The 21,368-nt window shown below is 43.0% G+C and overlaps 1 protein-coding gene across 1 annotated transcript; it reads left to right on the forward strand.

Annotated features, from left to right (window-relative positions):
- Positions 1-13,090: 13,090 nt before the first annotated feature.
- On the forward strand, positions 13,091-20,999 carry mrps16 (mitochondrial ribosomal protein S16). The gene is made up of 4 exons (XM_034083291.1): positions 13,091-13,224; positions 13,466-13,496; positions 19,891-20,157; positions 20,487-20,999. The coding sequence occupies exons 2-4, from the start codon at positions 13,484-13,486 to the stop codon at positions 20,615-20,617; spliced, it is 411 nt and encodes a 136-aa protein (XP_033939182.1). The 5' UTR covers positions 13,091-13,224; positions 13,466-13,483; the 3' UTR covers positions 20,618-20,999.
- The last annotated feature ends 369 nt before the right edge of the window (positions 21,000-21,368 follow it).

The raw sequence follows: 21,368 nt of genomic DNA on the forward strand, positions 1-21,368 counted from the left end.
GTCTGAAAGCGGTATGAAGGAAAGCTTTATCCCACCACTGAGACTTATATTGAATGCAATAGAATACACTTTTAAAAAGCTTTAGAACTTAAAATGTGTGTTTTGCTTATCACCAAAAGCAAAGAAATCATTACTTTTTTAAATGTATTCGGTCAAATGAATGTAATTAGGTTATGTGATTTAACTTTTCTTTAGCATTCCCGTTGTGCACTACATTATACACTAAATGTAGGGTAATATCATGTAAATACAGGTTAAGTTACTGTAGCTCCACCACAAAGAGTTAAAAGTGCCAATATTAATAATGGTAATAATAATACAAAAGCATCCTGTCGTAGCAAACATATGATTATAATATAAGCATACAACACTTGAATGTAATTAGGAATTTGAATGGAAACAGTGTATATATTTTTACTGCAAGAATTTTTTTCTTGAATTGAATAGAAGTCTTTAATCAACTAAATGAACGTCTCTTCTATCTAATTGTACATCATGGCTTTATATATGAGTCAAACCTATCAACCAATTTCCCTGGGAATCAATTAAGTCATTCAGATTCTGTTAATGTGTAAGGCTTAACTTTTTATATTTAACGCACATTGCACATGGTATTACGTTTTTATATTTCATTTAAGGATTTACTGGTGCACAAAAGTGTTCAACCTAACCTTATAAAATGTTGAATCCCTGCATCTGATTTGATAGTAAAAATGTGAATTCACTGTTTAGGATATGGTTTTGGTCAGACACAATTTTGTTGTCGGATCTGAATTATGTTATGATGGTGGGCTGATTCATAGAGTTCCCTATGGAGCCGACCTACAATATGTTATCATATTATCTTTGGTTAAGCAGTGTTGTATTTAAATTGAAGAACAAGTTTACCACATAGTATAACTATAGTAAAAACGTTGCAAGGAAATGTCATATACAAATGTCCCAATTTGGGATCAATAAAGTTCTATCTTATCTTATCTTATATGATATTTCCATGACAGCAGATGGTCTATAATTATAGCCCAGTATTTGTATGAAAGAAGCTTGTTGTTTTCAGCATTGATAACAATATAATGATTGGATGATATATGGTGAAACCAATGTCAATTGGATACTTTTCCAATTTGAGGGATATTTTCAAGGCTGAGATAATTATTTAAAGTATTTCATTGTCTTTTAAACCTATTCCCTCTGAAGCAAAAGCGTTCACATCAAGCGTCCTTAGTTTTAGAGAAGTGCAACAGCGCCATCTGGTGTCAAATATATGCAATGACGTTGAGGCCGCACGTCACTTCCTGTTTAAACATGGCGGCCCCCTGACAAATGTCACACTGCTCTTCTGCTGCTGAAAACATAGAGTTATTAACGTTGATATAGCGATTTAAAAAAGGGGACCGACATCTAGGAACATTGTGCTTTACTACGTTCAACATCCGTTGAGGTATGTTGTTCATTCTTTGCTTATTTTTAAACTACGTAGTGTTGAAACAGGAGAGTGCTCTTTGCTGTAAAAAGTTAGCTTTTAGCAACAGCTACATAACGTTAGCCCTACTGTTGACATACATGATGTTTCAGACTAATCGGATATGTAATTAATGTATGACAGTATCACACTAATTGCTGGCATTGTTTAGAAACATAGTTTATACACATTGGTTTAAAGGTAACTTTTCGTTTGTTGCAGGATATTCCAGCCAACACCATGGTTCAGTTATGTGAGTATACAGTGTGAACAGTCTCTTCATGATGTCTTTAATGTTTTTTTCTTTGTGGCAGCAGGGCCTGGGGCTGGATTTCAGCAACACAAGCAATCATAACATGTGGGATAGGTGTAGTCACATAAATAGAAAGAGAATCAGCAAAGACAAGATAATACTTTATTTATCCAGACGGTAATTGCTGTGCCAGAGTTACAACTAGTGTGGTATTAGAAATTGAGGTAATTTGTCACACTTAAAAATGTCAGAATGTCATATGGGATTTACTTTAGGCATGATTTAAAAATGGTGTCAGTACAAAATTGAAGGTATACTAAAATGCAATAGGGTCATATGATATGACATGGAAAGTTGAAAATAAATTAACTTAAAAATGTAGAATTGCTTAATTTCTTAATAGAAATACTCTTCTAAAATAGAAAAGATCAAATCAAAAACGTTTTTGGTGTCATTTGTCCAGTGTAGTGTCTATTTCGTCCCTACTGACCGCCAGAGGCGGTGCTTTAGCACTGGATATGTCCATCGCGCGCATGCGCAGCTCGAGTACCAATAACAACAAAGTCACCTGTGACCCACGTGACACCGGCTATATCCGCCGGTATTGTCAGAGGATCTGTTCCTTTTCATCTTCTCGCTGCGCGAGGGTACCGTGGCTACGTTTTCGTAGCCTACAGCGTTCAGGTTTGAGCGTTTGATCGGAGGGATTTTCTTGCAAACAGCTGGCCGCGTGAAGCTTCGCGACTGACAGTCGGGGCTACGGGTCGTTAGACGCGTCCTCCAGGAGCTGCGCCGGCTGTGCAGAGCCGCGACAGACAGGTTTGGTGTCAGCTTGTTGCTAGTGATGGCTGTGTTTCCACACCCGCTCCCAGCCAAGTTGTCCTGATTACCGTCTGATTGTTTGTGGCTTAGACTTTCTGGTGACGACAGTGTTCCCGCTTCCTCTCCCATAAAGTGGCCCTTATGCTCTTCTGAAAGTTCTGCTTGTGGCGTTGTGCCCGAGCTATCATTAGCATTTGAGTCCCAGCTTTGGCTGCGTCCCTCATTCGATTTAGTATGGAAAGCCAAGAGTGTCATACTTCAAACCCGTTTTTCGTTTAGATGCAGAAAGTAAGGTAAGTACTTTCTATTTCCGAGAAGCTATTATCTGGTCTTAACATTGTGTTCTGACTTGGTCGCTTGGTTGTTAGCAGCAGCCGCTTGGCTAACACCTTGCTGTTGAGCTTAACTATTAACTCAGGGCAGTGCTCCCGCTCCCTGTAGCATAGGGTTTGATTGTCAGTAGCGCTAGTTCGTTGTATTACTGCTCCTAGTACTAGACTCCTAGCACTAGGATGATCTGCAGAGAACATCTTCACGGCGGGTGCTGTGTGCTCGGCATGTGCGGTTACTACTGTAACCAGACACGGTTCTATGCGGGCTGTTCTCTTTCTTAGAAGCTAATTATCTGGTCTTAACATTGTGTTCTGACTTGGTTGCTTGATTGTTAGCAGCAGCCGTTTGGCTAACACCTTGCATGTACGGTTAAGCTTCATTATTTAACTCAGCCGGTGAGGGCAGTGCTCTCGCTGCTGCTCCCGGTAAACGCATGGTATGTTGCAGTAGCGCTATATCGTGGTATTTACTGCTCCTAGTACTAGACTCCTAGCACTAGGACGATATGCAGAGAACAATCTTCACTGTGTGTGCTGGTGCTCTGCATGTATGGCCATTAAGGAGGATTTCATCCTCCCAATATTATATTGTCTAGTGGGCAGCCGTTGGCTGACACTTTAGGCACCGGCCACAGTTACTATTGTAACTAAGGTTCTAAGCCGTAAGTACTGCGCAATAATTACTACTGTAACTACGGTTCCAAGCTGTGTAAGTACTGGCCATAGTTAATACTGTAACTTACGGGGGTTAAGCCGTAAGTACTGGCCATAGTTACTACTGTAACTACGGTTCCAAGCTGTGTAAAGTACTGGCCATAGTTAATACTGTAACTACGGGGTTAAGCCGTAAGTACTGGCCATAGTTACTACTGTAACTACGGTTCCAAGCCGTGCACGTACTGGCCAGAGTTACTACTGTAACTACGGCTCTATGCTGTGTAAGTATCCAAGCCGTGCAAGTACTGCCAGAGTTACGACTGTAACTATGGTTCTAAGCCGTGTAAGTACTGGCCATAGTTACTACTGTAACTACGGTTAGATGCCGTGTGAGCCCTGGCCATGGTTACTGCTGTAACTACGGCTCTGTGCTATTCTATTCTTTAGAAGCTAGTTATCTGGTCTTAAACATGTGTGTTATTTGACTTGATCTCGCTTGATCGTTAGCAGCAGCCGCTCGGCTAACGTCTTGCGTATACTGTTAGCTTCTTTATTTTACCCAGTTAGGTGAAGGCAGTGCTCTCAGCTCCCGCTCCCTCTACCGGTAATGCGGATGTAGCTACATCCCTTTTCTGTTCGGCGAGTAGGTAGCACCGCTCTACTCTTCCCGTTCAGCAGGTAGCCGGTGAAGGCTGTGTTCCCGCACCCGCTCCCCGGTTACACTGCATCTGGCGTCGACTCTAACTTAACCAGTGAAGGCAGTTCTCTCCCCCACTCCTGGTAGACGCCAAAACGGCCTCGTTTTTCCGTTAAGCAGGTAGCCGGTGAAGGCTGTGTTCCCGCACCCGCTCTCGGTTACACTGCATCTGGCATTCGTCTCTAACTCAACCAGTGAAGGCAGTTCTCGCCCCCGCTCCTGGTGGACGCCAAACCGCCTTGTTTTTTCTGTTAAGCAGGTAGCTGGTGAAGGCTGTGTTCCCGCTCCCGGTTACGCTGCATCTGGCATTCGTCTCTAATTTAACCAGTGAAGGCAGTGTTCTCGCAGTAATGTGAGCGTCCATTCCCAGGAGTAAAGGATGGCAGAAGACACTACACTACCCAGAATCCCCAGCTATCGTTTGGACTACACCATGTGCTCTTGAAAAACCCGTGATAGTCCTCAAGCTCTGTGATTGGAGAGTGTGCTCCGAGGGTTAAGCCGATTCTCGAACAGCACTTGAAATGGGATGGAACCACGGCAGACTGTCCAAAACTGGATTTGAACGGGTCCACCGCGTCCCCCCTCCCCCACCCCGTCCCCAGAACTACACATGCTGGCTATTCTGTTTCGCAACATGTTCTCTATGGCACGTCTCTACTGGGAGTTGTAGTTTTAAAAGACGTTTTCGTATTTCCCATAATAAGAAGTTGCCAGTATTAAACTGTGTACATCCCTGGAGGTTTAGGGGACAGGAAACACTCACATTTAAAACATATAATTAATAAATGGGTGAAAATTGCTTGTGCCCATTATGGGCAGTATTAATATATATACCCATATGCCAGCTAAGGTCAGGAGAGCTTTATTTAACAGCTGGTCTTATGTGTGTGACCCCTGTGATAACATTACATTACATTAATTGATAAGCCTGAAACATGCACTTGTCAAGGTTCAGAGGCACATTTTGCAAATATGGCAGTAGCCATCGATCAGCTTAAGATAAGATATACTTTATTGATCCCAAGTTGGAACATTTGCGTTACATCAGCATGTGTAACAGTTAAATATGCAGTTGTGTTTATTTGAAAATCATTTAGTATAATCACACAAATTCTGTGTTTTATATTCAACAATTCTGTGTTCTTTATTTATTGATTGTTCAATACCTGACAAGGCCGGAGATGAAATATCTACATACATCTTATAAGAGTATAATACATTATGTATAATATCAGTTAAAATAAGTGCTTCAACATAGTTAACATTGCTGGAGGTATGCACAAATATTGATAGATGTCTTGTAATGCACTATTGAGGAACCTGCAACCCAAGTTTTTCATTCAGTGCAGAACTACACCATAGTTGTGTAGGCCTATATGACATGTCAATAAACCTTAGAAAATCTTGAAATCTTGAAAGGGATGTGCAAAATAGTCATTACATACAGTCTTTAATTAACTATTAGTAGAGAATAACGAGTAATGAATATACTTTATAGGGATCGTATTAATATCTAATAATAAAAATAATTAAATTCAATAACATGCTTTAACCACCAGGTGTCCCTTTATATCAGCTGTGCACCTTTATGGTGTAAATACAGCCTATCTACCAATTGGATCAAATATAAAAGTGAGCCGAATTAGTGTTGATACTGCAAGGAGACGTATTGTGTGAAAAGAAATGTAAGATGTTGTTTAATGGCTGATATATTTATGATCCACGTCACGTTTTCAGTTCCTCATGTTTGTCTTCTCATCAGGGCTCTATAAATACAGAACTACGGCAGATATGTAATATGTAATGCAGCCGAACCGTGTATTACAATGCCGTTATGTGATGACTTTCAAAGAGAAAAGCAAGCACACTCGGAATAAAGTATTATTTGTATTTTTTTAAATGTTTTCGGTCTGTTTCCAGTATTTGTTAATGACGATGTGTTCTGAGATGTGATACTGGAATTGTACATGGGAAATAACGTAGGCTATCTTTAGATGCGGATTTTGTTAAACTAATATGTTTAGGCTGTGGACCAACACTATACATTGACGGGGAAGGGGGTAGCAATAAAGATAACACCATTAAACAGTTACACAACATAACAGAAATAATATCGATAGCAGCGTCCCTAGCAACCACCTTGGTAACAATGAAAACGTCGCGATTTCCTGAAGTAATCTTCGTAATAACTAGCAAACTAAATATCATGTACATCCACTGCACACATAATCTGAAATAACAACTCATATTTCTCGCATCAAATGACATCAAAACGCATTTTAATGGCCAAACTAACTTTAAAATAGACATTTTCTACTGAGAATAAAACGAATTTCGGCCATGTTTTCTTTTTCTGCAGGGAGAAATTTGAAGATCATGTGACATAGACGCTGGGGATTCTGGGTAGTGTAGTGTCTTCTGCCATCCTTTACTCAGAAAAAATATTTGTTTCTCTGAATCGAAGGGGAAAACAAAAGCATTGCACACAATTTAAACCAATCAATGTTGTGTAATTAACAAGGATAATCTGGTGTTTTTTAGTCAATGAGTAGTGCAGATATCACTGTAAAATCAATCGACAGTAAGAGGAATACTTACTTCCGGGTGTACAATTCTCCGTTATCCAATGGGAATGGACGCTCACATTGCCTTTAAGGGCAGCCTGCATAAACGAATGCCGTGCTTCCATGAGCGTCAAATCCCGACGCAGATGGGAATACATTGCAATCAGTTGAAAGCTATTTGCGTCCCTTTATGACGCTGAAGGAGCCTAGGAGCGTCACAATTGGACGCCACGGACACTGACCAAACGTCGCTATTGGACGCTTAGGGAGTGAGAGTGTGTTGTTCGTTTACCTTCCGGGGGGCACCTGAACAAATATACGGAGTGTTGACTGGCTCCTGATTTTCAACACCATCGTCATTACCACTGTTACTACATAATTATTGGTCAAACAGAATTAGCTATTTCAAATAAGTATTTTGCAATACTGTCAGTGTCTAATAAAAATAGGTTGTGTATCACCCACAAAATGTACTGATTTATTTACCGACTCAAGCAACCACATGCCTTTCAATTTACACATGATCAGTTGTGCTTTAATCAGGGGCTGCAAGAAAAATCCTGCGGAAAAAAAATCTAGAGAAAAAATAAAAAGTCTCTTTGTTAATGAAGATAAAAGTAATGCCTCCATTTTGCATGCTATTGCAATTAGTTTCCCCACAACCATCTGAAAGATCCTTGCAGAGAAGGGAGATCACTTGACCCCCATCTGTGACTGAATCCTGTCTTTCCATTAGGTGCTCTCTGCAACCATAACGTCTATCTCTGCTCAAGATGGACACAGATGCTTAAAAAAGCACGGGGCATCACAAAGAGCTCGCAGACTAGAAGTCACACGGCGCCTGTGATTGAAAAGATCTATTATTCTGACTAATCAAGCTTGGAGAATCGTACGCATATGCTGTTCCTTTTAAAGAAATAAACTTAAAACAACAAACTTAAAACCTCATTGGTGTACATTTGCAGTTTGATCGGCTATTTCAGTGATAATCTACCTTAGAAAATGATATTACTTGGTGTAGAGATGGCCGTCAGAAGTAAGTAGCAAAAAATAGTTTAATCATTAATGCGTTCAAGAGTTTGGGGTGACTGAGTGGTTAACACAGGACTAATGTTTGATCCCTGTTGGTTTTTATGTGGTATTTCAATGTTCCACAGATAAGAAATGAAAATGTCACTTTGTGTCTTTAAATTTTTTATCAGGTCCGAGACATTTCCTATAGCCTCCTGTATGTTATCTGGATCATTTGGTATCTTGGCCATTTAATGTTTGCAGTGTTCATGGGGGTTTTCCCTGAGGTACTAGCTTCAGTATAGATGATATTTGACATTGATAGTACATTTTGCTCCCATTTTCATGAGATGAACTCAAAGATCTAAAACATTTCTATATACACAAAATAACCATTTCTCTCAAATATTGTTCACAAATCTGAAAAAATCTGTGATAGTGAGCACTTCTCCTTTGCCGAGATAATCCATCCCACCTCACAGGTGTGGCATATCAAGATGCTGATTAGACAGCATGATTATTGCACAGGTGTGCCTTAGGCTGGCCACAATAAAAGGCCACTCTGAAACGTGCAGTTTTGCTTTATTGGGGGGTCTGGGGGGGTCCGAAAACCAGTCAGTATCTGGTATGACCACCATTTGCCTCACGTAGTGCAACACATCTCCTTCGCATAGAGTTGATCAGGTTGTTGATTGTGGCCTGTGGAATGTTGGTCCACTCCTCTTCAATGGCTGTGCGAAGTTGCTGGATATTGGCAGGAACTGGAAACACGCTGTCGTAAACGCCGATCCAGAGCATCCCAAACATGCTCAATGGGTGACATGTCCGGTGAGTATGCTGGCCAAGCAAGAACTGGGATGTTTTCAGCCTCCAGGAATTGTGTACAGATCCTTGCAACATGGGGCCGTGCATTATCATGCTGCAACATGAGGTGATGGTCGTGGATGAATGGCACAACAATGGGCCTCAGGATCTCGTCACGGTATCTCTGTGCATTCACAATGCCATCAATAAAATGCACCAGTGTTCGTCGTCCATAACATACGCCTACCCATACCATAACCCCCACCACCACCATGGGCCACTCGATTCATAACATTGACATCAGAAAACCGCTCACACACACAACGCCACACACGCTGTCTGCCATCTGCCCTGAACAGTGAAAACCGGGATTCATCCGTGAAGAGAACACCTCTCCAACGTGCCAGACGCCATCAAATGTGAGCATTTGCCCACTCAAGTCGGTTACGACATGAACCGGAGTCAGGTCGAGACCCCGATGAGGACGACGAGCATGCAGATGAGCTTCCCTGAGACGGTTTTCTGACAGTTTGTGCAGAAATTCTTTGGTATGCAAACTGATTGTTGCAGCAGCTGTCCGAGTGGCTGGTCTCAGACGATCTTGGAGGTGAAACATGCTGGTGGTCTGCGGTTGTGAGGCCGGTTGGATGTACTGCCAAATTCTCTGAAACGCCTTTGGAGACGGCTTATGGTAGAGAAATGAATATTCAATTCACGGGCAACAGCTCTGGTGGACATTCCTGCTGTCAGCATGCCAATTGCACGCTCCCTCAAAACTTGCGACATCTGTGGCATTGTGCTGTGTGATAAAAACTGCACGTTCAGAGTGGCCTTTTATTGTGGCCAGCCTAAGGCACACCTGTGCAATAATCATGCTGTCTAATCAGCATCTTGATATGCCACACCTGTTTAGGTGGGATGGATTATCTCGGCAAAGGAGAAGTGCTCACTATCACAGAGTTTTTCAGATTTGTGAACAATATTTGAGAGAAATGGTTATTTTGTGTATATAGAAAAATGTTTTAGATCTTTGAGTTCATCTCATGAAAAATGGGAGCAAAAAACAAAAGTGTTGCATTTATATTTTTGTTCAAGTGTAGTATCTGACTCACTATTGTGCCAAAAGTTTTCAAACAATCAACATTTACATGTCTTTCTAACTATTGGATCACATATCTCATATTTAGAGATAGCAGTTATCATTTGTTAAAACTATTCTAACTTTTGCGACAATATCGTTTTGTGACTATTTAACAAACCCATTGCCTTACAATGATTTTGAAAATGGTTTTGATTTTTGATTCAGCTAAAGAGGTAGTGAGAGCTTCTGTTTTATAAGTGCACAATGTCAGATCAGGCTCTGTGTTTTATAAGATGAAAGTGGCATTTTTTTTTCTTCCACATAATCAAATTATACTCAGACATCTTTGACTACAATGTCTGGAGCAGTTTTCTACGTTTAAAGCAGACTTCTCTTGGTTTTTCCTAGTAAATATCTGGTCATCTGAGCGTCTCTAACTGAGCTGTCACAGATGATTAGAGGAGGAACAACTCATCTTGGTATCCCAAAGAGCATGGGGTCCTCACGAGAGAGTGAGCCACAACTAGAATCAATGTCACCGTTCAGATAATCACGCATTGCCGATTCACCATGTAAGATGCATTTTGTTTGCTTCCTAGCTGTGTAAAGCGCCCATTCATTTTCTGATTTTTCCGCCGAAAAACGTGGTCAACTCAATGATGATCCTTTCCTCTTGAAATATCAGCCCTGGTTTTTGAGAACCAAACATGTGTAATGTTGGTCATTTGGCTTGCTGGAATGATTTCTGTGACAGACCAAACTGACAACATTTTCAACTCTCTAAACACGCTTGTGATAAGTGTGTGAGTGTTTGGATAGTGTGATAAAGTGGATTAGTTTTAAATAATGTGTAGTATGAAGTGCTTCTGATGTTGTTAACTAAATCATTTTGTCTTGTTATGTGTCAGGTTTCCCTTGAAAAATTGTAATATAAACGTGTAGTAGCATCACAGCTACAGAGCTGTGTATAAATATGTCATAATTGAAGATGGATAACAAGATACGTTAGTTAGAGAATATTGTAATGTGTAAAGGGGCAACCTTGTATGAATTCTTCACTAAAAGCATAATTTGGGTCAAATGAGAGCTTGATAAGTTAATTTAAAATAAGTATTCATTTCATAAATATTCTTATGTAATGCATATTTTATTTGATCTATAAGTCATAACTAGCTTTATATATGAGGAGTCACGCAGGGACAGTGGGATAGTTTCAAAATGACAAACAAGGGCCCATCTCTATTGTGTCTTCAGTGACCTCTCCTCACAGAAAACCAATCTGTTTGTCACACACACAGAAAAACAAGCTTTACACAACAGAAGTGTGAAATCACCATGTTCCATGACTGTGTGTGTGTGTGTGTGTGTGTGTGTGTGTGTGTGTGTGTGTGTGTGTGTGTGTGTGTGTGTGTGTGTGTGTGTGTGTGTGTGTGTGTGTGTGTGTGTGTGTGTGTGTGTGTGTGTGTGTGTGTGTGTGTGTGTGTGTGTGTGTGGTGTGTGTGTGTGTGTGTGTGGGGGGGGGGCAGCCGGGCTCTCAGTGGGCAGAAATCTCTGTGCACTCGGACGACATCAGGCACCGCAATGACCCCTGAATTCACGAATGCTCATAGGAAATCAGTCTTTCATCTCTGCTGGGGTCGACAGTGGAAACTAATTTAAAACTCAATGTGTTGCCGATGTAAAACACACAACCGATGTCGAATAGAAATTGATGAAAAGAGAAGGTGAATCATGGCCTGTCTGACTGTTGTAACCAGAGATCATAATGTTTACAAAGTCATATTTTTAAATATGATGTTCATCATAATTATGATATTATATTTGTACTGGCTCAAATACCTTTACTACATCTGGAAATAGTAAGTAATATTCATGTATTTTAATAATTTCATTTAGATACATATAAGTTATATTATACACATACAGGATAAGATAAGATCAAATACAATTTGACAATCCTTTACATCAAATGAACATTAGATTTCAGTTATTGCAAATCAGATTTAGTATAATATTAACATTTAACATGAATGAATAAGAGAATTGTGGGTCTTGGTATGTGCAGTCTACTATATGCAGTGATGATTGTATTGTCTGAAAGCGGTATGAAGGAAAGCTTTATCCCACCACTGAGACTTATATTGAATGCAATAGAATACACTTTTAAAAAGCTTTAGAACTTAAAATGTGTGTTTTGCTTATCACCAAAAGCAAAGAAATCATTACTTTTTTAAATGTATTCGGTCAAATGAATGTAATTAGGTTATGTGATTTAACTTTTCTTTAGCATTCCCGTTGTGCACTACATTATACACTAAATGTAGGGTAATATCATGTAAATACAGGTTTAAGTTACTGTAGCTCCACCACAAAGAGTTAAAAGTGCCAATATTAATAATGGTAATAATAATACAAAAGCATCCTGTCGTAGCAAACATATGATTATAATATAAGCATACAACACTTGAATGTAATTAGGAATTTGAATGGAAACAGTGTATATATTTTTACTGCAAGAATTTTTTTCTTGAATTGAATAGAAGTCTTTAATCAACTAAATGAACGTCTCTTCTATCTAATTGTACATCATGGCTTTATATATGAGTCAAACCTATCAACCAATTTCCCTGGGAATCAATTAAGTCATTCAGATTCTGTTAATGTGTAAGGCTTAACTTTTTATATTTAACGCACATTGCACATGGTATTACGTTTTTATATTTCATTTAAGGATTTACTGGTGCACAAAAGTGTTCAACCTAACCTTATAAAATGTTGAATCCCTGCATCTGATTTGATAGTAAAAATGTGAATTCACTGTTTAGGATATGGTTTTGGTCAGACACAATTTTGTTGTCGGATCTGAATTATGTTATGATGGTGGGCTGATTCATAGAGTTCCCTATGGAGCCGACCTACAATATGTTATCATATTATCTTTGGTTAAGCAGTGTTGTATTTAAATTGAAGAACAAGTTTACCACATAGTATAACTATAGTAAAAACGTTGCAAGGAAATGTCATATACAAATGTCCCAATTTGGGATCAATAAAGTTCTATCTTATCTTATCTTATATGATATTTCCATGACAGCAGATGGTCTATAATTATAGCCCAGTATTTGTATGAAAGAAGCTTGTTGTTTTCAGCATTGATAACAATATAATGATTGGATGATATATGGTGAAACCAATGTCAATTGGATACTTTTTCCAATTTGAGGGATATTTTCAAGGCTGAGATAAATTATTTAAAAGTATTTTCATTGTCTTTTAAACATATTTCCCTCTGAAGCAAAAGCGTTCACATCAAGCGTCCTTAGTTTAGAGAAGTGCAACAGCGCCATCTGGTGTCAAATATATGCAATGACGTTGAGGCCGCACGTCACTTCCTGTTTAAACATGGCGGCCCCCTGACAAATGTCACACTGCTCTTCTGCTGCTGAAAACATAGAGTTATTAACGTTGATATAGCGATTTAAAAAAGGGGACCGACATCTAGGAACATTGTGCTTTACTACGTTCAACATCCGTTGAGGTATGTTGTTCATTCTTTGCTTATTTTTAAACTACGTAGTGTTGAAACAGGAGATGCTCTTTGCTGTAAAAGTTAGCTTTTAGCAACAGCTACATAACGTTAGCCCTACTGTTGACATACATGATGTTTCAGACTAATCGGATATGTAATTAATGTATGACAGTATCACACTAATTGCTGGCATTGTTTAGAAACATAGTTTATACACATTGGTTTAAAGGTAACTTTTCGTTTGTTGCAGGATATTCCAGCCAACACCATGGTTCAGTTATGTGAGTATACAGTGTGAACAGTCTCTTCATGATGTCTTTAATGTTTTTTTCTTGTGGCAGCAGGGCCTGGGGCTGGATTTCAGCAACACAAGCAATCATAACATGTGGGATAGGTGTAGTCACATAAATAGAAAGAGAATCAGCAAAGACAAGATAATACTTTATTTATCCAGACGGTAATTGCTGTGCCAGAGTTACAACTATTGTGGTATTAGAAATTGAGGTAATTTGTCACACTTAAAAATGTCAGAATGTCATATGGGATTTACTTTAGGCATGATTTAAAAATGTGTCAGTACAAAATTGAAGGTATACTAAAATGCAATAGGGTCATATGATATGACATGGAAAGTTGAAAATAAATTAACTTAAAAATGTAGAATTGCTTAATTTCTTAATAGAAATACTCTTCTAAAATAGAAAAAGATCAAATCAAAAACGTTTTTGTGTCATTTGTCCAGTGTAGTTCTATTTCGTCCCTACTGACCGCCAGAGGCGGTGCTTTAGCACTGGATATGTCCATCGCGCGCATGCGCAGCTCGAGTACCAATAACAACAAAGTCACCTGTGACCCACGTGACACCGGCTATATCCGCCGGTATTGTCAGAGGATCTGTTCCTTTTCATCTTCTCGCTGCGCGAGGGTACCGTGGCTACGTTTTCGTAGCCTACAGCGTTCAGGTTTGAGCGTTTGATCGGAGGGATTTCTCTGCAAACAGCTGGCCGCGTGAAGCTTCGCGACTGACAGTCGGGGCTACGGGTCGTTAGACGCGTCCTCCAGGAGCTGCGCCGGCTGTGCAGAGCCGCGACAGACAGGTTTGTGTCAGCTTGTGGCTAGTGATGGCTGTGTTTCCACACCCGCTCCCAGCCAAGTTGTCCTGATTACCGTCTGATTGTTTGTGGCTTAGACTTTCTGATGACGACAGTGTTCCCGCTTCCTCTCCCATAAAGTTGCCCTTATGCTCTTCTGAAAGTTCTGCTTGTGGCGTTGTGCCCGAGCTATCATTAGCATTTGAGTCCCAGCTTTGGCTGCGTCCCTCATTCGATTTAGTATGGAAAGCCAAGAGTGTCATACTTTAAACCCGTTTTTCGTTTAGATGCAGAAAGTAAGGTAAGTACTTTCTATTTCCGAGAAGCTATTATCTGGTCTTAACATTTGTGTTCTGACTTGGTCGCTTGGTTGTTAGCAGCAGCCGCTTGGCTAACACCTTGCTGTTGAGCTTAACTATTAACTCAGGGCAGTGCTCCCGCTCCCTGTAGCATAGGGTTTGATTGCAGTAGCGCTAGTTCGTTGTATTACTGCTCCTAGTACTAGACTCCTAGCACTAGGATGATCTGCAGAGAACATCTTCACGGCGGGTGCTGTGTGCTCGGCATGTGCGGTTACTACTGTAACCAGACACGGTTCTATGCGGGCTGTTCTCTTTCTTAGAAGCTAATTATCTGGTCTTAACATTGTGTTCTGACTTGGTTGCTTGATTGTTAGCAGCAGCCGCTTGGCTAACACCTTGCATGTACGGTTAAGCTTCATTATTTAACTCAGCCGGTGAGGGCAGTGCTCTCGCTGCTGCTCCCGGTAAACGCATGGTGTAGTTGCAGTAGCGCTGTATCGTGGTATTTACTGCTCCTAGTACTAGACTCCTAGCACTAGGACGATATGCAGAGAACAATCTTCACTGTGTGTGCCGTGTGCTCTGCATGTATGGCCATTAAGGAGGATTTCATCCTCCCAATATTATATTGTCTAGTGGGCAGCCGTTGGCTGACACTTTTAGGCACCGGCCACAGTTACTATTGTAACTACGGTTCTTAGCCGGAAGTACTGGCCATAATTACTACTGTAACTACGGTTCCAAGCTGTGTAAGTACTGGCCATAGTTAATACTGTAACTACGGGGTTAAGCCGTAAGTACTGGCCATAGTTACTACTGTAACTACGGTTCCAAGCCGTGCACGTACTGGCCATAGGCAATACCGTAACTACGGCTCTATGCCGTGTAAGTACTGGCCATAGTTACTACTGTAACTACGGTTCTAAACCATGCAAGTACTGGCCAGAGTTACTACTGTAACTACGGCTCTATGCCGTGTAAGTACTGGCCATAGTTACTACTGTAACTACGGTCCTAAACCATGCAAGTACTGGCCAGAGTTACTACTGTAACTACGGCTCTATGCTGTGTAAGTATCCAAGCCGTGCAAGTACTGGCCAGAGTTACGACTGTAACTACGGTTCTAAGCCGTGTAAGTACTGGCCATAGTTAGTACTGTAACTACGGTTAGATGCCGTGTGAGCCCTGGCCATGGTTACTGCTGTAACTACGGCTCTGTGCTATTCTATTCTTTAGAAGCTAGTTATCTGGTCTTAAACATGTGTTATTTGACTTGATCTCGCTTGATCGTTAGCAGCAGCCGCTCGGCTAACGTCTTGCGTATACTGTTAGCTTCTTTATTTTACCCAGCTAGGTGAAGGCAGTGCTCTCACTCCCGCTCCCTCTACCGGTAATGCGGATGTAGCTACATCCCTTTTTCTGTTCGGCGAGTAGTAGCACCGCTCTACTCTTCCCGTTCAGCAGGTAGCCGGTGAAGGCTGTGTTCCCGCACCCGCTCCCGGTTACACTGCATCTGGCATTCGTCTCTAACTCAACCAGTGAAGGCAGTTCTCGCCCCCGCTCCTGGTAGACGCTAAACTGCCTTGTTTATCCTGTTAAGCAGGTAGCTGGTGAAGGCTGTGTTCCCGCACCCGCTCCCGGTTACACTGCATCTGGCATTCGTCTCTAACTCAACCAGTGAAGGCAGTGTTCTCGCCCCCGCTCCTGGTAGACGCTAAACTGCCTTGTTTATCCTGTTAAGCAGGTAGCTGGTGAAGGCTGTGTTCCCGCACCCGCTCCCGGTTACGCTGCATCTGGCATTCGTCTTAATTTAACCAGTGAAGGCAGTGTTCTCGCCCCCGCTCCTGGTAGACGCTAAACTGCCTGGTTCCGTTAAGTAGGTAGCTGGTGAAGGCTGTGTTCCCGCACCCGCTCCCGGTTACGCTGCATCTGGCACTCGCCTCTAGCTCAGCCAGTGAAGGCAGTGTTTTCGCCCCCGCTCTTGGTAAACTGCCTTATTTACTAATCCAGCTAGGTGAAGGCAGTGATCTCGCTCCCGCTCCCTCTGCCGTAACGTGGGTGTAATTACATCCCTCTTTCTGTTCGGCGAGTAGCAGCAACGCTCTACTCTTTCCATTAAGCAGGTAGCTGGTGAAGGCTGTGTTCCCGCACCCGCTCCTGGCTACGCTGCATCTGGCTACCTACAGAATGGTTCATTCATGTAGCGCCTGTAGGGTTTCTCTTGAGCCCGAGGACGGCCACGACCGCTGCCCCTCCTGCCTCGGCCGCTTCTGGCGGTCAGTGGGGACGAAATTCGAGCATCTGAGGGAGGTTCTCACGGTAAACGCCTGCATGAGCTGTAGCTGCATGCCTCGGGTGCTCAGAGTGGCTCGAATCACTGAGGTGGAACGTCTGGCAGCAGCCAACAGACACCTCTCCTTGTCACATACTCCTCCAGATCAATTCGGCCGTTCCCGGCGACTTGAGGGAGCGATGGCTTTGTGTGCTCCCCCCCAATAGAAGGACTAGAAATAGGCTGTCCTCTAAAGTGGATCGGCTAGCTGCCGATAGGGGCATGATGAAGTCGCCTCTTGGCCCTTCAGCCTGGGCCCGGTGTAGGGGCTGCTAGCGCCCCTCCTTCGGTTGGCACCCCTCCTTCGGCTGACGCACCTCCTCCGGTTGACGGAGAGTCCTCCGTCGCGTACCAGTCGAGCCAGGGGAGCTGTTTAGATCAGCTGCCCTGGAGGCACTGGAGTGTGCCGCCCAAGCTAGGCAGACCAGGCAGCAGCACTCGGGTCCTCGCAGACCTGTGCCCACTCCCAGCAGGCCCAGGGGCCGCTCTAGCAGCCGCACTCAGCCGCTGGATTACAGGGGTGGTCTGCAGAGGTCTTAGCGGCCCACTCAACCGCCTCCCAATGACTTTTGTGCCCCATGTCACCCGCCTTCCAGGCGGCCTCGTGCCCCAGAGCCTTACCGGAACCCCCCCAAGAGGCTCCAGGGTCCGGGGGGCTGGGCTCTGAAATCCCGGGGGTGGTCGGCGGCTGCTTTCCAAGAGGGTGCCTTATATTCAGTTCCTCCGGCCCTTGGGCAGACTGGCAGCTGCCTCGGCCGCTGGGCCCTTAGGCCCGCTGTCGTTGTGCCCCATGCAGATGTGGCCTATCTCTGGTAGGCGTGCCCATGGGCGCCATCCCATCCCGCCAGGAGACCATCACCATAGGTGCATGTCTCTCAGGGTGGGGTGCAGTGCGGCAGGGCAGGACCGTTCAGGGTCAGTGGTCTGCCCAGCAGAGTGCGCGCCAGGTCAACGTGCTAGAGCTTCGGGCCGTGCAGCTTGCACTCACGCACTTTCTACCCCAACTGGGGGGCAAGAATGTGCATGTTCCTTGGGGACAGCATGTACATTGTTGCTTAGACAACAGTCCCTTCTAGATAGTGGACGTTCTCACTCCACTCTGAAATGTGGCTGCGATTCTGCCTAACATGTTCGGGTCGACGGCGCCACGGCGGGGTGCCACAGGTCGGTGTCCCTCTTTATGAGAGGGGCTTTACGGCAGCGTCCCCCTTGCACCCCGAGGGCTCCGGCTTGGGACCTGCCCTTGCTGCCGGATGCCCTATCACCTCCTCCCTTCGAGCCCCTGGCCCAGGTGGGGCTTAGGTGGCTGCCCACAAAGGCAGCATTTCTGCTTGCCATAGCCTCAGGGAAGCGAGTCGGGGAGTTGCATGTCCTCTCCATAAACAATACATGCCCGAGGTGGGACTCTCATGCGTTGCCCCTTGGGCAAATGTGGCATTCCCGCCCGGGGTCCTTCCACAAACTCACTTCAATCAGCCTGCCCAGCTGGCACGCTTTGACATTCAGGAGTACGGCACATCGAAGTTGCTGTGCCCGGGGGGTGCCCAAAGGGCGTATATCAAGGCTACTGCCTGTATACGGCAGGAGGAGCAACTCTTGAGTTTGCCCTGGCGGCACTAAAGGAGGTTAGGCCCTCTAACCAGTGGCTTCCCCACTGGGTTGTCGATACCATCTCACAGGCTTACGGGGCCAGTGGCCGCCCCCTGCCACCAGGCTGAGATGCCACTCTACAAGGAGCATCTCAACATATTGGGCTGCCCTGAGAGGGGTGCCCCTGGAGACCATCTGCGCCGCGGCGTCGTGGGCGTCTTCTGGCACATTCTCCAGTTGTCATCAGGTCAATGTCGCCACTCCCCATTCTTTGGGCGTGGTCCTTTTGCCGAGCTCCGCTGCTTCCAGTGGTGAGCAAGGGCTTGGATTCTTCATGACATTGTTGGTATAGGTCATCCAGTGCTAAAGCACCGCCTCTGGCGATCAGTAGGGACGAAATAGAACGATAGTTACGGCTGTAACTACGGTTCTATGAGTCCCGGATGACCGCCAGAGTTCCCTGTCACTCAGAATTCTTGTGTGCTCGCGAGAAGATTCGGGGAACAGATCCTCTGACGATACCGGCGGATATAGCCGGTGTCACGTGGGTCACAGGTGACTTTGTTGTTATTGGTACTCGTGCTGCGCATGCGCGCGATGGACATATCCAGTGCTAAAGCACCGCCTCTGGCGGTCATCCGGGACTCATAGAACCGTAGTTACAGCCGTAACTATCGTTATAGCACATGGTATAGATTTGGAGTCAATAGGTAACATGAAGCAACACAAATCACATACATGAGAAGGGTGACTTAAATCCAATAAAAAGAGGTGTGCTCTACTTACCCATTGTAGTAATGTAATGCTGCATTGATCTGTAGTTATTTGGAAGCTATTTAAAGGACATTTGCCTTCTTAAGAAAGAAACTGCTGGATGTTCATAACATATTCACATAAAATAGAAAAAGCCATAAAATCGTATTAAAACAGGTGTGTCTCACTTGTCCAGTGTTGTGTATATATTGTATAGATTTTGGAGTCAATAGGTAGCATGACCTTGAAAGTGGTCTTTCGTTTAAATATTTTTGTTAAACCAATTAATTATCAGTAATAAAACATGTGTAATTTATTGATGATCACTGTGGTAACGAACGAGGGCCTTGGATGTGCGCTAACTGTCCTCTGACTACGGAGAGTGTGTGAACTGAAAAATAAAACGGGAGTGAATGTCTGTTGAATATCCACACTAAAAACTAATTGATTTATCACACATACTGTATCTTAACTCAATGGTCGTTTTATGAAGCAGAGTTGTGTGTGCTTCTGATTAGTCTTGCTGTATCCAGAGATATTTAGTCCACCCTATGCACATCAATACTGCTATTTGACAATGCTTGACTGTGCTTATGTCCTTCTGCAGCATCGCTCCTGCTGAAGAAGTATCATGGGGGTTACGTTGTCCTCCGATTTGCTCTTGCAGGCCACAAACAAGCTAACAGACCCTTTTACCGCATTGTGGCAGCTTACAACAAAAGGGCAAGAGATGGTAAATATTTGGAGCAGCTTGGTTCCTACGACCCTCTCCCAAACATCTGCAACGAGAAACTTGTCAGCCTCAACTTCGACCGCATCAAGTACTGGATCGGCTGTGGAGCACACACTACAAAGCCAGTTGCCAAACTTCTAGGTGTGTATTAACTAAGTGAGCATTCTCTTTAAAGGTGGATCAACACTCCACAATAGTATGTCTGTCTTAGAAGAACTGTGCTGCTCATACTGATTTGTTTGATCAAGAAAGCCATACATAACTTTTATGAGTGCCTACACCTTTAAGGCAGTACTCATCTAAAAATATATGTCTCTGTGTTGACTCTTTTTTTATGAATTCTTGTTTAGTATAGTATCTTCTACCTTAAGGAATGACTACTGTCTAGTACTATTACGATGTTGGCAATTCAAAGCAATGTCTCTGCAAGAGATTGTTAGAAAAGTTATCGTCTTCCTTTCTGTCCGCAGGGTTGGCAGGATTTTTCCCTCTGCACCCGATGACCATAACAGACGCCGAGCGCCAAAGAGCCCAAACCGAATTGACAGCAACCGGAACAGAGGATGGTCTGCTGGAGGGACGGAAAGAGGCCGAAGTGTGAGATTTAAAGCTTGGGACTGAAAAGAGAGAACTGATGTTTTTGTTTCCTTACTTTTTGGGTGGGCTGCTCATGTTAACGTCATTTAGAAAATGTTGTATTTATAGTTGTTTTGATGGCAGCTTTGAAAACTTCAGATTCAAACTGATTCTGGATCAAATTAAATAGCTATGGATGATGTTAATGAATGGAATGCTACAACAGATAGTTCGTGAATGTTCTGTTTATTTGACTTCAATAAAGTATTTCAATATTTTGTTTTGGTTTCGGAGAAGTAACAGCTTTTTTCCATCATTCTCTGTCTTAGCACTTTCAAAAGCATTACGGACATTTAGGTTGTTTTGTGTACTTTGAACCTGAATCATAAACTGTTCAATTATTTCTACTTCTTTTGTCTGTGTTCTTTGCTTTGGCCTGTATATATTTGAATGTGCACACATGAATCATTAGTGAACGTCAGTAAATCAATAATGAATGTAAGTAATCTCAAAGACAAGAAAAGAAAAGAGGTGGGTTTGCTGATATGTTTATTGGCCTGCTTTATGGTATTTAGTTCCCCTTTTGCCATAGTAGAAAATTCCCCACCCTTAGACTGAATTGTGCAAAATCGAAACCCTTTGTAAAGTAGAAAATGACTCTTACAGAAGTAGGCAAGGCAATTTTATTTATATAACACTTTTCAGCACGTGGCGATTCAAAGTGCTTTACAGATTAATAGCAAACGACATTTAAGAACAAATACAGCACAAATACA

Source organism: Pseudochaenichthys georgianus, chromosome 5 (genome assembly GCF_902827115.2).
Source record: "Pseudochaenichthys georgianus chromosome 5, fPseGeo1.2, whole genome shotgun sequence".
Lineage (NCBI taxonomy): Eukaryota > Metazoa > Chordata > Actinopteri > Perciformes > Channichthyidae > Pseudochaenichthys > Pseudochaenichthys georgianus.